At 38.8% G+C, this 17,981-nt stretch overlaps 1 protein-coding gene across 2 annotated transcripts in view; it reads left to right on the top strand.

Annotated features, from left to right (window-relative positions):
* Positions 1-17,981, top strand: part of LOC124143028 — a 38,508-nt gene extending 20,527 nt beyond the window's left edge. The window contains exons 1-14 of one of the 2 annotated variants that reach the window (XM_048382434.1): positions 115-176; positions 4,497-5,154; positions 5,326-5,520; positions 5,935-6,037; positions 6,147-6,292; positions 6,476-6,628; positions 6,893-6,999; positions 9,226-9,375; positions 10,778-10,842; positions 11,036-11,169; positions 11,401-11,737; positions 14,641-14,892; positions 15,750-15,918; positions 16,059-17,981. In XM_048382434.1, coding sequence (XP_048238391.1) covers positions 4,517-5,154; positions 5,326-5,520; positions 5,935-6,037; positions 6,147-6,292; positions 6,476-6,628; positions 6,893-6,999; positions 9,226-9,375; positions 10,778-10,842; positions 11,036-11,169; positions 11,401-11,737; positions 14,641-14,892; positions 15,750-15,918; positions 16,059-16,099 — 2,490 coding nt within the window. In that variant the 5' untranslated portion in view covers positions 115-176; positions 4,497-4,516 and the 3' untranslated portion in view covers positions 16,100-17,981. Of the gene's footprint in view, positions 1-114; positions 177-4,496; positions 5,155-5,325; positions 5,521-5,934; positions 6,038-6,146; positions 6,293-6,475; positions 6,629-6,892; positions 7,000-9,225; positions 9,376-10,777; positions 10,843-11,035; positions 11,170-11,400; positions 11,738-14,640; positions 14,893-15,749; positions 15,919-16,058 lie in introns of those variants that run through there. The other variant, XM_048382435.1, reaches the window with a different exon arrangement.

Raw genomic sequence — 17,981 nt, 5'->3', positions numbered from 1 at the left:
ATTATAATAGGGAGTACTTTGTCCTATTCGTTAGGCAAATCGTAGAGTTATCTCTCTTATCCAAAACGAAACTAGGAAACTGACATCCAATTTCCAAGAAAAGAACAGCTTTTTTCATGAGCAACAGATAAGTATATCACGCAGTGGGAAAAGGTGTGTGACATTTCTTCAGGAAGGTAAGAATTCTAAACATATTTCAAGCATAATCTCATCTACTCGGTTTCTGTGGTTTCAATACTACACCCAGTCACGACAATATAACTCTAAACGTCAACAATGGAGAATAATCAGTTTCGATTATCCGTCACAACGTAAGACATAGGGCATGGAGGGCAAATACGATCTTAGTGATGTAGAGTATATGAATTGATCACTGAAAATCAGTTATGTCACCAGGTGTTCACACCTGGTTTTAGTCTATCAAGCTGAATGCGATATGCATATATCGATTCATATCCGACCTAAATTTGAACAAGAGTTTAACCTCGTCGACAGAGCAGTAGGCTTGTTGTGCAAGTGGGCTATGTATTCAGCTCACATATCACAAAACACTTGTGTGAAATTCATAGAGGCCATACGGCTCTTGCTCAAAGTTGTTTGATCAATGTTAGAGAGCATTCGAAAGCCATATATGAGGTACGTAGATACGTAAGTATACGTATGCTAATTTCACTGTTCACTACAATACTGAACGCGAATCTTCATTGAATCAATAACGGAGTTTTAGAATTAGAATGGTTGACCCTGAAGATTAGCTTTCTATGACCAAGTAGTATCTCATATAATAGACGTGCCATGAGGGTATATAAATAATAAGCATGTCATACACTCACACAGACATAAAAAACACCACAAAAATATCACGACACCCAAACAAAGCGAGCGGACCTGCAACATGTACAAGTAAGAAGAAACATGTAAGAAGAAAGTCCCTGTATATCAGGACGGGGTCTGGAGTAACTATACGTAGGTACAGCAACATGTACAAGTAAGAAGTCCCTGTATATCAGGACGGGATCTGGAGTAACTATACGTAGGTACAGCAACATGTACAAGTAAGTAGTCCCTGTATATCAGGACGGGATCTGGAGTAACTATACGTAGGTACAGCAACATGTACAAGTAAGAAGTCCCTGTATATCAGGACGGGATCTGGAGTAACTATACGTAGGTACAGCAGCATGTACAAGTAAGAAGTCCCTGTATATCAGGACGGGATCTGGAGTAACTATACGTAGGTACAGCAACATGTACAAGTAAGTAGTCCCTGTATATCAAGACGGGATCTGGAGTAACTATACGTAGGTACAGCAACATGTACAAGTAAGAAGTCCTTGTATATCAGGACGGGGTCTGGAGTAACTATACGTAGGTACAGCAACATGTACAAGTAAGTAGTCCCTGTATATCAGGACGGGATCTGGACTAACTATACGTAGGTACAGCAGCATGTACAAGTAAGTAGTCCCTGTATATCAGGACGGGATCTGGAGTAAGTATACGTAGGTACAGCAGCATGTACAAGTAAGTAGTCCCTGTATATCAGGACGGGATCTGGAGTAAGTATACGTAGGTACAGCAAGATGTACAAGTAAGAAGTCCCTGTATATCAGGACGGGATCTGGATTAACTATACGTAGGTACAGCAAAATGTACAAGTAAGAAGTCCCTGTATATCAGGACGTGATCTGGAGTAACTATACGTAGATACCGCAATTTGTACAAGTAAGAAGAAAGCAACATGTACAAGTAAGTAGTCCCTGTATATCAGGACCGCCTCCGTGGTCTAGCGGTAGAGCGTCCGCCCTGAGAGCGGAAGGTCCGGGGTTCTGTCCCCGACTGCGTCATACCAAAAGACGTTAAAAGATGGTACTTGTTGTTGCCCTGTCTGGCGCTCGGCATTAAAGGGGCTAAAACAAGGACTGTATGTACGTTCCTGAATATCAACATGTACAAGTAAGAAGTCCCTGTATATCAGGACGTGATCTGTAGTAACTATACGTAGATACCGCAATATGTACGTTCCTGTATATCAGGAAGGGATCTGGAGTAGCTTTACGTAGGTACAGCAACATGTACATGTAAGAAGAAAGTCCCTGTATATCAGGACAGGATCTGGAGTAAATATACGTAGATACAGCAATATGTACGTTCCTGTATATCAACATGTACAAGTAAGAAGTCCCTGTATATCAGGACGTGATCTGGAGTAACTATACGTAGGTACAGCAATATGTACGTTCCTGTATATCAGGAAGGGATCGGGAGTAGCTTTACGTAGGTACAGCAACATGTACATGTAAGAAGAAAGTCCCTGTATATCAGGACAGGATCTGGAGTAAATATACGTAGATACAGCAATATGTACGTTCCTGTATATCAACATGTACAAGTAAGAAGTCCCTGTATATCAGGACGTGATCTGGAGTAACTATACGTAGGTACAGCAATATGTACGTTCCTGTATATCAGGAAGGGATCGGGAGTAGCTTTACGTAGGTTCAGCAACATGTACATGTAAGAAGAAAGTCCCTGTATATCAGGACAGGATCTGGAGTAAATATACGTAGATACAGCAATATGTACGTTCCTGTATATCAACATGTACAAGTAAGAAGTTCCTGTGTATCAGGACGGGATCTGGAGTAACTATACGTAGGTACAGCAACATGGACATGTAAGAAGAAAGTCCCTGTATATCAGGACAGGATCTGGAGTAACTTAACGTAGGTACAGCAACATGTACATGTAAGAAGAAAGTCCCTGTATATCAGGACGGGATCTGGAGTAACTATACGTAGGTACAGCAACATGTACATGTAAGAAGAAAGTCCCTGTATATCAGGACGGGATCTGGAGTAACTATACGTAGGTACAGCAACATGTACATGTAAGAAGAAAGTCCCTGTATATCAGGACGGGATCTGGAGTAACTATACGTAGGTACAGCAACATGTACAAGTAAGAATATAAAACGTCAACCCCATATGCCGCTTGTTGTTAGTGATTCTCATATCGAAAGTTGATTTTCTTCCTGTAATAAAACCAATGTTATAAATCATTAGCTTGACCACGATGCTTATTGTCAATGTAGTGAACACACAGTGTGAGATATGCATGTTATACACTGCCTTCAGTATGCCAGAGTGTAACAATAATCGTTTTATTAACGTAAACCGGATAACATAAATTGAAAACAGCCTTTGTTGTATGATTACTATGTTACTGAATGGTCCATGCACAACTTCACCCTAGTAATTAAAGGAGTAATGGTAACAGTTGAATTTGTATTTGTCATTTGTACATGTTTTTGTATGTATAAATTGATTGTAAGGGTAGAAAGAAGAACAACATGGTTTATACTTTCAGTTTACGTTCCTCGTGGTTTCTTTCCTGGAAATATGTCAGGACTTTGTCTATCACTGTCCAGGTATCGACACAACTATGTGTGGCGCGTTCAGTCAGCTGGTCTCTGATAACGGATGTACCCGATTTATTCTTTATCAGGCACTGTTCCATTATAACTCCATAACAGCTATTATTGATAAGCATGCATGTACCAACCATTGGTTGACGGAACTAATGTAGGGATCATTAATTATCAATAACAAATTTCATTACTAAACAAAATAATCGAAGCAAAGAAAAAGACTCGAAATTTTTTAGTTTTTGAAATACATACAATAACGAAAAAAAAATCAAATGACGAACACATAGCCGAAGTTAACAACTAAAAAGTCCAAATTTCGAAACAATAAACAAATAATTGAAATAACGAGAAATGTCGATTGAAAAAATTAAATTATGCTACGAAAGTGGCACCATTTGGCTTTCGTACATACAGGAGAATCTAGTCATCAATGCCACTTCGGTAAGCATTTAACTCACAGTATCCAAGACGAAATCTTATAATTATGACTCCTCAATTTTCATTTGTCGACGAATTGTCCTATTGGTTTTAGCAAGACTAGCTGTGTCCATATGTCAGCCAGCAGTCCGAGCGTCCCACAACTGTAATTGCTACCTTCTGGTGAAAGAATTAGCTAAAATGAAGCCGAAATCATTAGGTTGGGGTCCAAATTCAGATATCATAACCTCATGATTTTGGAAGCCCGATTTTGCAAGTTAGTCTGCCATCGCCTTCCCGTGCAGCCCGGCATAAGCTGGGATCCACACACTATCACATGTAATATATACTTTGAGTTAAAAAATGTATCCAGCTTTAATGCTTCAAAAACAATATCACTTCAAGAACCATTGACATCTGATTCAATTGCCTTTACAGCTGCCATGAAATCAGTGAATCTAACTGCCTCATGATCATATCCGTAAACCCACCTTAAGGCTTGAAGTGAAGCAGCGAATTGTGAAAGAATGTTAACTGTTAGTATTATTGGACCCTTTAGACCCCCCTTCTTTCATTGCAGAATCAATGATGATGCTTATTTATGATGAATAACGGATTGATATTCGTATTGGCATGTTTTAAATTTCAGTGTTTCAGATGTGATAAGATATGGCGGAGCGTTTTGGACGAATAAGACTCAGTCCATTGGAGTTTTATTATCCTGTTGGGAACACAAGATCAGTTGACATCACCCATGGCTGCAAAGTTGCTGACGAATGTGAGATGTTGTTTCTTGGGTGCGGTGACATCAGAAATGTCCTGCACACCCTGCACGTGTTGCACAAAGATGGCACCACAAAGTCAAAAGGTCAAACGATTAACATTCATCTGAATGACATTGAAAATGGTGTCTTGGCACGAAATATGATTTTATTGTACTTAGTTCAAACCATTGATCCTGCAAATGCTGAAGATTTGAAGTTCATGTGGGGAACCTGGTACGACTGTCTTTTGTCCCCGGATCACACGAAGAGACTGAAGCAGCTGATGAAAGAACTGTCAACTATTCCGACAAGTAGTTTTGACTTCTATTTTGGAAATTTACACACTGAAATCTGCATTAAGGAGGCTCTGCAGTCCATGCTGAAGGTTGAATCCATCAGTGGTAAATTGACAAATGACAAGCGAGAAGCTTTCATAAGGGAGAGGTACACAGACGATTTCCCCGATGCAGCTGTAAAGAGGATCGCATCCAGGGTGACACATATGTGTGATCAGTTGATGTCAACCCCTCGTCTAAAAGAAAGGTGATTTTTATTTCAACATTTGCTTATAACAAAAGCTTTGATGTTTGAGAACAACACACTGTTTCTAACATTTGATCCAAACCAAACACTCGGTGACATTGCACATCTTTTCCATATCAAAGACTTCAGTCAATTATAAGGTATTTGAACCAGGTAATTGTGTCTTCACAGGTACGATCAAGAAGTTCGGGAATATGTGATGACTGGTGTGTCGAGAATCAACTCAGCTCCACTGTCATCAAAGCGTGTCGTTGAACAGTTTCATGGCAACATGACATTCTTCAGGCCTGGCTACGAAGGCATGTCGAAAGTAGAAGACAATTGTTGTCCACTAATGTGCTTTAATGTGGCCCTTCAACTTGACAGGTAAAGTAACTGCTCTGTAGGTTATCAGGATAGATAGACACACCCGAACCTATGAACAGCTCTCGTGATTATGTATATAACTATGCTTATATGTCGTGAATCGTGAAATTAGTTTAAATATTTGTACCTACATAGACGTTGCATTTCTACACCTACTTCGAATATCTTATTCATATATCTTTCAATTAACCAATATTGTGATCTTTTAAATATTATAGGGGCGGACAGGTAGCCTAGTGGTGAAAGCGTTCGCTCGTCCCGCCGAAGACCCGGGTTCGATTCCTGACATGGGTACATTGTGTGAAGCCCATTTCTGGTGTCCCCCGCCGTGATATTGCTGGAATATTGCTAAAAGCGGCGTAAAACCATACTCACTCACTCACTCACTCACTTTTAAATATTATACTTTATCAGATACGACGGGAAACATGTCACGATGTCTTCTCTGTGTCTTGAAATAATGAAGCAGTGGGTGGAAAGTTATCAGGCGGCCATTAAGGAGGGGTGCATAATCAAGGTATGTTTCTATGTCCAGACGACTAAAGCGTCTGTCTACAAATGTACGTCTGCTGTCAACGTAAACATTATTATGGATTAAATATTAATAATAGTTCCGTTGCTTGTAGATTCATCTCTGGCAAGGAGAGGCGACTGTACTTTGCGACACAGACCTGCCTATAAATCTCCATTTTGACTTCATAGACACCTCCAACATCGTGGATTGCCTTGGTCTCATACCTGTTTTGACCTACTGCCGAAATAAACTGAAAAGGTGAGATAACATGGTAAATGCTGTTGCTTCTTGATATGCTAAACCGTATGGTCCTTTTTTCATAATGTTCTTGTGTTTTTCACTTTTACATTGCAATGCTGTTGTAAAGCTGGATTTCACGTTAGTGGACATGTATCTATTGTGTACCCATGTATGAGCTGAACTCCACTTGTTTCCGTTTAGGCCTGATGGAATCGTGGGTACACAAATCTTTCACTGGAACAAACATGCATCTTCCGTGATGCATTACTTACGTCTCTGCTTTGACATTTCTGTGTTGATGTATCCAACAGTATTTGGATTTCACCTGGCAGAAGAACTAATAATTGGACACGAGTGAGTAGAGACAATTACATAAGAATTTTTTTCACATATCTTGATCCATTTTCCCGCAATTCTTTCGTTGAGCACGTATTTGAGAATAAGAAATATGACGCATAACCTGACGATTGTTATGTTCGGGAAAATGTATCAAAATGATTCAGCATTACCAATATTCTCAATATTAACTATACGATACATTTTTTTTTTATCAAACCTACTGCTTGCTCCCTCTCATAGTTGTATTCCTATTGCGTTCCATCTATTTACATTTAACAGAAGTATCCCAGACTCTGGATCTTCTGTTGGAAATACAATGATATACTTGATGTGGAAAGTTGGACGTGACGAGACCGAACTCTCAGAACTCACGATCCTCCAAGATGGTATGTTCTTCTGCAGCACTTATACATGTATATGATAGTGTTTAAGTTACAGTGGAATTACATAAAGAACGGGGGGCGGTCGGGTAGCCTAGAGGTTAAAGCGTTCGCTCGTCACGCCGAAGACCCGGGTTCGATTCCCGACATGGGTACAATGTGTGAAGCCCATTTCTGGTGTCCCCCGCCGTGATATTGCTGGAATATTGCTAAAAGCGGCGTAAAACCTTACTCACTCACTCACTCACATAAAGAACGGGTTGTGTGTCTGAATAATTTTCAACTGAAATGGTACTGTTACACTCTGAGATTGTTTCTAAATGACCTGCACTTCCACATTATTGCTCAGAGAAAAAATAGTACAACAACACTGTTCACATTGCGGATCGAACCAAGCTTGTTTAGGAGAGGCAAAAACATTAAACATTAACTTATAAAAGTTTCCGTTATTATCTAATATGCATGTGATACATCTTAGGGTCAGCTGATATTGAAAGACTGGAATATGTTTGAATTACAGTTCCAAAGAATACTAGAAAAAAATATTCGTCAGCTCCTTTCAGAACAAAATGTATATTTGGACCAGTGACCAAAATATAACCCACCACCCTAACCGGGATATGATATAGTCAGTCTGTTATTCATATCAATTTTTATCAAATAATATCGATGTTTATTACCCACGTGGTGAAGATACAGGTGGTAAGATACTAAATCTGTACGTCACACGTGTGTCGTACAAGGTTGACCTTGTTTTATTCGTTTTGATTGGAAAACCGTGACCTCTGTCACACCGGGACTACTTTTTTCATTCATAAAAAATCGGGAGACTTCATTCATTTTGCAACTACAAGGCAGAACTGAAGAAATTAATGAGAACGAGAGATATCTACAAACACTTTATTAAACCATACAATATAGTCACACGCATCAAAATTGGTTTGCATTATGTATAAGTTATGCATAAAACTTCTACAGACATTATATAATCGAGCTATATACATTTACAATGTACGACTACCGATCAATAGAGCGAGGGTCACATCAGCGTGACGCACCAGACCACTGTCGCAACTTTCAATTTGATTTAACGTAAAAAGATAAGCGTGGTGAAATAAAGTCAGTTTAAACTATCTAGACAGATATCTAGACTTACTTGGGATGATCCGGTTGTGCTATCAGTGTCCCATTCGAAGCGTATTTTGTGGCGATGTTTCGGGAGGTGTTGTTCATGAATGAACGTACACGACTGCACGACCAGATCAATAAAAGTGAACAGTTCTGATACAAATCATTCGAAAACTCCGTGGAAGTGTGACCGAATTCTGGTTTTGTGGCCCCAAACATCCCAAATGTGAACAATAACATTCCCTATCTCTATCGCGAAACGCTGTGAGTAGATCACGGTTGTCTTTTCTTATTCCGGTGGTGACCTTGCCCTTCGATCGTTCGAAGCTTTCACTGACATGTAAGCAGACTTGAGTTTTTCTATATTCAAATCTTCAGTAGAGGTTGGTGCAATTAACATGAATGTCTTTGTTGAAAACTCTAATTCCCCTCTCCCAAAATGGCACGAACATGATATGAATTCAGCTGATAGATCAGGTACACCGGACCATTTGGATTGCACACACGGGACACCGACAGTGCGAGTGACCGACTGTTAGGCCTAGTCCGATATTCAAAGCGCGGCGCTAATGTGACTTTTCAAATTTTCTTATAGGTGTCCTTCGTACTAACAACATGGCGCTTGAATTACCATTAGTTGAAGAATTTATTCCAAAAGGATCTTGAGCGTCGGTGCTGTTTTGTTTGCAAACCCAACTGCAGGCGCATGTTGTTAATGCGGATGCATAGAAATGTCAATAATGCCCATATTTGGGCATATATCAATATTCATGCGCGTCCAGATTTTGCAACCGGTTTCAGTTTGGTCTGTCAACGAACGAAAGTTGTTATGTATTTACGCGTTAATATATATTTAACGTGAGTAATAAATAAAATACCACACTCATTCTCGTTTTACGAAACTCGTGAACTTTCTATGGTATCTAACGAGAATGAGTGTAGTATTCTCTATGTACTTAATTAGGAGGACGGAGTTGAACCTCAAACACCTAATGGCATCTGTCATCTACATTGATCCCCCATCAAATTCTTGACAACCATTCTGTCCTCTTGGAGATATATAGATTATATAGATTATATAGATTATAACATGATATGCTAAAGGCACAGATGCAGTGTCAGTTGCCCTTGACAAGTTGCTCAAACCAAGTATGGTTGATGAAGTAGCAGGCATCTTGAGAACAGTACAACCATCAGCCTTTGATGTGGAAACAAGAGAAAAAGTCGTTAAAAGAATTAAGGGAATCAGTAAAGGTATGTTAAATTGAATACTCATCATTACTGCTTCATATTGTATACAATGAATATTTTAATAGAAATACCAACCCCTTTTGCGATTCACTGTATAAGGATTCCATACAAAATAATCAATGGTAGTTAGTGCTAAGTTTATCAACATTTTGTTTGTTGGTTAACACCGCACTCAGCAATATTCCAGCTATATGACGGCGGTCTATAAATAATCGAGTCTGGACCAGACAATCCAGTAATTGATATCATGAGCATCGATCAACGCCATTGTTTGTTTCTTTTGTTTGTTGTTTAACGCCGCACTCAGCAATATTCCGGATATATGACGGCGGTCTGTAATTAATCAAGTCTGGGCCAGACAATCCAGTGATTGACATCATGAACATCGATCCACGCAATTGGGATACGATGACATGCATCAACCAAGTCAGCGTGCCTGACAACCCGATCCCGTCTGGCGGCTCTTACGACAAGCATAGTCGCCCTTAAGGGCAAACATGGGTTGCTGTTGTGATCGATGACATGCATCAACCATGTCAGCGTGCCTGACCACCCGATCCCGTTAGTCGCCTCTTACGACAAGCATAGTCGCCATTAAGGGCAAACATGGGTTGCTGTTGTGATCGATGACATGCATCAACCATGTCAGCGTGCCTGACCACCCGATCCCGTTAGTCACCTCTTACGACAAGCATAGTCGCCTTTAAGGGCAAACATGGGTTGCTGTTGTGATCGATGAAATGCATCAACCATGTCAGCGTGCCTGACCACCCGATCCGTTAGTCGCCTCTTACGACAAACATAGTCGCATTTTACGATAAACATTGGTTGCTGAAGACCTATTCTACCCCGGATCAACAAATCATATGGTTAATTGGTAAAACTTTCAAGGTCACTGTCATTTCTTTCCAATTCATAAGTAGTATTGTGACAAATTTGACATTTGTTTAAGGATTATATGTACAGACACGTCATTCATGTATGATCAATGGTCCATGCTCAATCGGGTAGTGGTGATGTGTATTGACAGTCTGACAATGAAAGTCAAAGTATTTTCAATGTATTGCAATTTGGAAATGACATTGATGGGGTTCTTCTTTAATGCTTGGGATACTCACAATGATGGTCAATGTATCAGCCACATTGTATCAGTTTGTCATATATATACTAATACAATACTATTGAGCAAAATATTTCAAGAAATATGAATAGTATGGTTTTTCATTCTCACTACTCCTTTGAATATTAGGGAACTTTCCCACAATTGACCATATTTGTCTTGCCTTGCTTCATATACGTGCATGTTGAAAGTTATGAATAATGCTGGTGATGAGAAATTGGTTGATTATATATGCACAAACTCCAAAGTAATTAAAGAGTACTAATTACCCTTTGTTCCAAATAGTAATGAAGCAGTCAAATGCAGATGAACTATCAACGAACACCGCAAGCTCGTCGTCAAAACGAAGGGTAAGTGAAATGTTTTACTACCACTATGTTCAATCTTTCATGTATCAAATAAAATTTCAATCATAAAATCGTATGGAAATGTATTCCAAATATAATATTAATCTTAGGTGATCAGAAACATTTGATGATAAATATCCCGAGTTAGACAATATAATCTGGTAATTTAACAGAGTTATACATGTATTTGCTACAGACCATAGTTGAGTACATCGACCACTACAAGGTGATCATCACAACTGATCCAGAATGCCTGAAAGAAGGGAAGTTCACAATAGATCATCTTAGAGGGGATCCACATGTTGTAGTGCTGATCAACACCCAGCATGGGTAAGAGGGAATTTTATTTCTATGGAAAGAAACAGGCACATTTATACACTTCTCCTCAAAGTTGGAAAGGACTCTTTTGTCACAGTCATAATGACATGCAGAAAACTTCTTATTCACGTTAACATAATGCTGTTTCTAACGTAAAGTCATCATGTAGATCCTAGTCGAGAATTATATGTGATGTACGTATGATGGCATTCATTAGTGAAATAGTCCTTTGATGTTCCTCAGGCACCCAAGCTTTAAAAAGATATTACGTCTTTCCTGTGGCATCTCAATCAACTCCTGCAAGATAACACTGTCGAGGAAGAAAGGAACAGTAGACGCTCTTCTCGTCAAGGACGTGAATATAACAGTTGGTGAACGCGTGCTACCCTGGAAGAAACTCGAGCTGGATTCAGCAGCTGGTCTCCCCGATTTCCCTCGTTCAAAGTATGGGGAATCTGTCATTGACAAATATTTAGAACAACTGACGCCCCCATCAGTCACTATTGATACAACATCACCAGTTCAACAGCTTCAGCTGCTTATAGGCTACCTCTTTAAGAATATTCCTCAATCATCTGGGGTAAGTATTTGTTTCTTGTAAATTATATTGATATACAATGTTAGTCTTATGACGACTGGTGTGTTGTGATACAAGCTAACACCGAGCACCTATGATATTAAAGATTGTGAATGTGAAATGAAAAGTTTCAGGACCCTACTACACTGCCAAATAGAACCTTCTGGAACCAATAATTTATCATCAATTCTACTGTTATAAATTTATCCAGGCACCAACATTATTTGCTTTTATTCATGAAAAGAATAATGTAACAACTACAAACAATCAAGATCATCCAGCATCTGTTTGATTAGTTTCTAGACTCTCTGTCTGATCATCACGTAATAACTTGTACTTATCTTAAGTCTAAAATCAGCAAGTGGTAGTTGAAGTAGTCTAGACTAATATGTATTCTTTGCACCAGCGCTCACATTTCTGAACATTACTATGTCAGGTTTTGCTGCCGCAGCATGTTGGACAGTTCTTCATGAATCGTGTAGCATGAGTTGGGTAAAACATGTTGTTATGATTTACAATCGCATTGTCTCAGATGCATTTAAACTTGAAAGTAACGCTGTGTCTAATATGAAGTACCCTTTCTAATCATGGTAAAAGTATATATGTATTGTCAATCAAAGAGAATAACCAGTCGGATTATCTGCCGAAACATAGCAAAGGGCAAATTAGCTGTGAAATATTATATGAAAAACCATATAAAATCACTGACGACAACAGGTGTTAGCGAAAAGGATAACATGTCCTGCCCTTCCGATAACACTCGCCATTTGAACAATTTGAATGAAAGGAAACAATCACACATGCAAGCTATTAAAGGTTTGACATGACGTTGAACATTCCTGATAAATTCCATTTGTCTCCGTTTGCATTTTCATAAAGTTTTATAAAAATTTTGAAATGACATTGACATTAGCTCTTCTTCATCAACACTAAACAGATGGGATTGGATGGGTCCTCGTTGACAGTTTTATGTTGGTTATATCAACTAAGCTGTAACAAGAACGGGACTAAAGCACTCACTGTAGCGAAGAGTTTATTTGATTGTCGTCTCTGTCGCGATCCAAGAAAACCCGCGACCCAAATCATCAGACGATATGCATCCTGCTGACAGAACATAAGTTTTTGTTTTGCTATTTTTAATGAAGTGAAATAACTCCACTTTAAAGACAAGCCGATGGGACATTACAGATACAGTGTACTTCCGAAAGTAAAACATTCCTGTATGAAAAACTTGTCAAATCAAAATGATGTGTCCCATAATCTTTCAAGTTTTCAAGAACCACCAATAGTTTTGTTCTCCTGTGCGAACACCACTTCTTCCAACTTGTTTCTTTATAAGAAGGTGTACAGAACGTGGGCATGGCAGCTTTTGATATAATTTCCACTATTTGAGGCTGCCAAGGCTTATTATACTACGACCAACCCGTTGGTCATGTAATCACAGGAACGACTTTACGTGCAAGCACTTTAACCACTGTGCTACCCCCAGGCCTCGAAAAATATAACCATTATATGTAAGCATCACAACATATTATTGATTGATCAAACAACTTTTTGGAAAGAGATATGACAAATAATGACATATTTATTGCCAGTGTGTTAACTGAGGAAGTAATCTACAAGAACCACGCATCAGTACTATCAACGGTTTGCTTAACTCTAAAAGGCATGTCCATTCCTCTGTTGTACTGGATTCCAGAGATACATAAGAAAACCCGTACAAAGGAAGATATATTGCCGGGTCCAGCAAATGTACCGCAACAACTCTGTCTCAAAGACTAACCAAAAACTTCAAGATATCAAGGAAGGACTTTCTTTAAATTCACAGAAGGCATTTGAGACGAATAGAATTGGTACATATGAAATCTCAAAGTTGCTCAGAATCAGAAAAGTGTAATTTCAGAAAAGTGAGTCTGAAGATAGAGATATCAGATTTTTAAGAAATGAAAGCAAATGTCATCTGAAGTTTACTGAGAAAACAATATGTGAAATGTTGGACTTAAATATCATCTATTTAAAATGTTGGCAAGAAGAAGGCAGACCCATTGGTACCAATTGTTGCTCTCCTCCTTGCTGATCTGTTTGTTATGCATAGCTGAAGTTTCAGGTATATCGATGATCTGATATAACTGTCATATAGCCGAGTCCTTTCCACTGATTTACCCCCAAACTAGAAATATAAGAATGCTCATCTGGTTTGTATTTAGATCTAATTCAGAAAGATTTAGAGTAGCAAAAACTCTCCACATGACTGTATGACAAGAGAGATGACTTTTCAACTGTCCAACAGACAACTGTCAATTCATGTCGAGCAGTACGCCAACAGTGGTGTCTCTTCTCCGTCCACCAAGCAGTTACCACTTTTCTTCAGGCTCTCAGGCATGTGGTGGTGACGGGTCGGATACTCTCACCGTTTCGTGAACACCTTGTATCATGACTAATAAACACATGCTTATGATATAGTCACATGAATCATACACTGGACATTTCTTATTAATATGGACAGGTTGTGTCTCTTGTATCTATTGCACATTTTCAAGATACAGATTCTATTGTGGAACGGATTTTGTATGAGGTGAAAAATATAGTTTAACGTATAATGTCTATTCAACCATATGGAAAAATACCTTTAAAAGAAAATGATAAAAGTTTCGTAGTGTGCGTCTTAAAAAAATATATGACAACATACAATGTATATGGTTGAGGTGTACGTTTTCAGTAATTAGTCAAGAAATTAGTTAAACAGTTTTAAACCAACACGAACAAGCTAATGTTCGTTACTAGTGGTTCACAACTGACATTGATACTCAAGGAAACCAATGAATATGATTCTTTAATTTGCAAAGATGTTTATGGTTTTTATATTGTGATTGGCTCGAGGTTGTTCCATTCATTTTGATTTCAAGGTACCATCACTTGTCAAAATCGGAGCTTCTTATCTGACCAACCCATCGCAGAGAGCCAACAACAGATTTCACCTGAAAGGCTTAAAAGTGCACGAAAATATGCCGACACTGATTTTGGAGTTTTTTGACTTTGACAAAGCTGAAGTACTGGTAGAACAGCAGAAAGTTGCCATTTCTGAACTTGCACCTTTCTATGCACGTTTAAGTGATTATCGGGAAATGGACCCTGTCGACTCTGTTCACTTGACTCAGGTGAGAGCAGCATTGTGAGCAGATCTGTAATAGATACATGTACTTATAACTCACGTTTCGTTTGATATGTAACACATTAACAATGACGATTTGACTTTACAGCTATGAATCTTGGCTGCGTCGCTTTATTTTGGCGATAGATAGACTAAAAATAATTCATGAAATGACTCCCGATACACGACAGTTCAAGTTGTGCAGTGAAAACACATCTTCGCACGTGTTGGCTTAGGAAGTAGATGTTACACACTTCAAATGCCTATCAGGTGTGCGGGTAAGGAGTGAGTTGGGTTTTACGTCGCTTTTAACAGTATTCCAGTTATATCACGGCATGTCGGCTTTATGTGGGAAAAAAGCCCGAAGTGATGCAGGTCTCAGACGTTTACCACTTCGATGAAACCCACGAGCACGGGTATGGTGCTGACAAACCTAGAAACATAATCGGAGCGAATCGGGATTCGAACCCACAATCATAGGTTTCTGGCGTGCTCAAGGGTTGCAACTCTGCACATCGAATCGCGGCGCCTCAGACAACTGGACCACCCGTGCCTTTGAGCGTATATGGCGCCTTACTCTGTTTAAAGGATATTATCGGTGTATCCTTGATTAAGGTTGTCTGCCCGCTAAAATCATTGGATTGAACTGAACTGAATCAATATCCTCCCTACCCCACAGATTTTGCGTTCAATTTTGTCATGGTAGAATACGCGTTCGGCTTCATTTAGCACGGTTAAATCTACAAGTAACCTTATTATACATTGAAAACACAGTATGTTTATATGTGCATGTTCAATGACTTTTTTGAAATAATTATATTTAGCACGTCTGATACATAGTTCATAATAATTGTATAACTTCAGGGTTATGATTTGCTGGTTAGGATCCTAGAACTGAACTCTCATCGTATTATCCAAAACCAATCTGAGGACAAGAGGTGGATAATGAGGACCTTCTTGAGAGGACGATATGCTTATTTGGACAACCAGAACTGGCCAGGTCTGTCTGATGTCAGTCCAGCTGATGTAGTAGGTAAGGAAAGACTGATGACATTGGACCTTTTTTAGGTACAAAAATTCTGGACACATTCGAAATCATTGCTAAACACGTTTTATGGCCCATATGGCTCACAAGCACCTCAGTTGTGACAACTGGTGAACTTGATGTTTCAGAAACCATGGAGTTGCTGCAACGCATGTTGAAGACAATGTGAATAGTGTCACAAGGACAAGTTCTGATTCAGTTCTGGAAACAACATTTCTCAGCCAGTCATATGTAGACATGAAAATTGTCTCAAATGATTCACGAGTCTTGGCAAGAACATTGTGTCTCTGGTTTACATATTTGTTTTGTTTGTTTATTTGTTGTTTTACGCCGCACTCAGCAATAATCCTGCTATATGACGGCGGTCTGTAAATAATCGAGTCTGGACCAGACAATCCAGTGACTGACACCATGAGCATCGATCCACGCAATTGGGATACGATGACATGCATCAACCAAGTCAGCGAGCCTGACAACCCGATCCCGTCAGGCGGCTCTTACGACAAGCATAGTCACCTGCTGTATACCTATTCTATGTCAACATCGAACTTTCCAACAAGTAAGGCGCTAACATGTTACTAAATATAAGAAAGATGATATACAAAGTTAAAGAATATACCGCTCTCTTACCCATAGTTCCATGCGGCCGGCAGCCAACCAGCATAGTACCTCTGACACAGGCCAGCGCCATGTGACGATTCGTCACACCTTTCAAGTCCGTTCAAGATATTGCATATGCTTTTCATCCGTTTCATGATTGACAAGTCTACACATTTTCATAAACAAATGTCAAAGAATGGTTACGGTTAATTAAGGAAGTATGCTAATACGTGACAATCTACTTGTTTTTGCGTAGTTATCCTTTGTTTACATTGGTTGTACGGCTCCACGTGCTGTCATCGAAGCCCAAAGGAGAACTAGCGATACGGTCACTTTGATGCATAAATATATATTGTCATGCAATTCACTGTCGCAGTTGTAGTAGCATATCTATATAAGTATGAAAAACAATATGTAAAGCGCTCCCCAATTATTGCATTACTCCGTTCTATACTGATTTCTGAACAAGCACGTTTGTTTACAAACAAGAGAAAAGTCCGATTGATTAGCGTACATGTACGTCTTTTGAGGAATCTTTTGACCCTTGTGCATATTTTATACAGTTCAAATCAAATGTTGACAATGGCGCGTGTGATTACACATCGGTAATAATTTCAATGCACAAACAATAACTTATAAGAGGAAGGTTGGTTGCATGACATAACCTTAATTTTGTCAGCATGCCTTACCTAGAATTATATAACTACCGTCCTGTTAAATTGTCATTTGTCCAGAGACTAGATCATTAAGTGGCATCTTTGCTCTCCAAAAAGCAACGAACGATACTCATAATAATATTTTGAAGAAGCATTTAAGTATTTTCTTTAATTTGACATCTTATTGTAAAATAAATAAATATATGACTATCATTCTTATCCATATGTGATTTCGACAAGGCTTTTCGATCAACACCCAAAATATTTCCTGAAACCCCAGTTTACAAAACTCATAAACAAAGGCGTAAGTAACAAATAAATAACTCATTGGATCAAACAAAGAAGTCATGTGTAATTTTAACCTAATGGTCTAATTTTAACTAGCAAACTAGCAGAATTTTGCGTTGCATGCTCGACAATATAAGGTTCTGATAAACGTAGAATCATAATCAGAGTGAACCCGAGTTCAAACGGGCGATCATAGGTTTTGAATGCACGTTAAAGGGACGCAATTCTGCAGAGCAAATTGTGGCGCCTTAGACGACTACACCATCGAATATGACTTACTTATGTTTGCATAATCACTGTTCTTTTTAAATTCTGTCACATGTACACATATTAAACATTAGCTTTCTAGTGGTATAAATGTTATAATCTCGGATAGGATACGAATTGTATTGTTTTGAAATAAAGTTTTATGAAAACCATTCACTCAAATATTTAGATGTTCTGTTTATTGCACTTTATTACTTAAATATCGCACAAGAATGAATGTTTTCTTAAAATGATTATGTA

Source organism: Haliotis rufescens, unplaced genomic scaffold, assembly GCF_023055435.1.
Source record: "Haliotis rufescens isolate VD_foot unplaced genomic scaffold, xgHalRufe1.0.p SCAF_4, whole genome shotgun sequence".
Classification (NCBI taxonomy): Eukaryota; Metazoa; Mollusca; class Gastropoda; order Lepetellida; family Haliotidae; genus Haliotis; species Haliotis rufescens.
The sequence above is the reverse complement of the archived record's forward strand: the minus strand, read 5'-3'. Positions and strand labels throughout refer to the sequence as shown.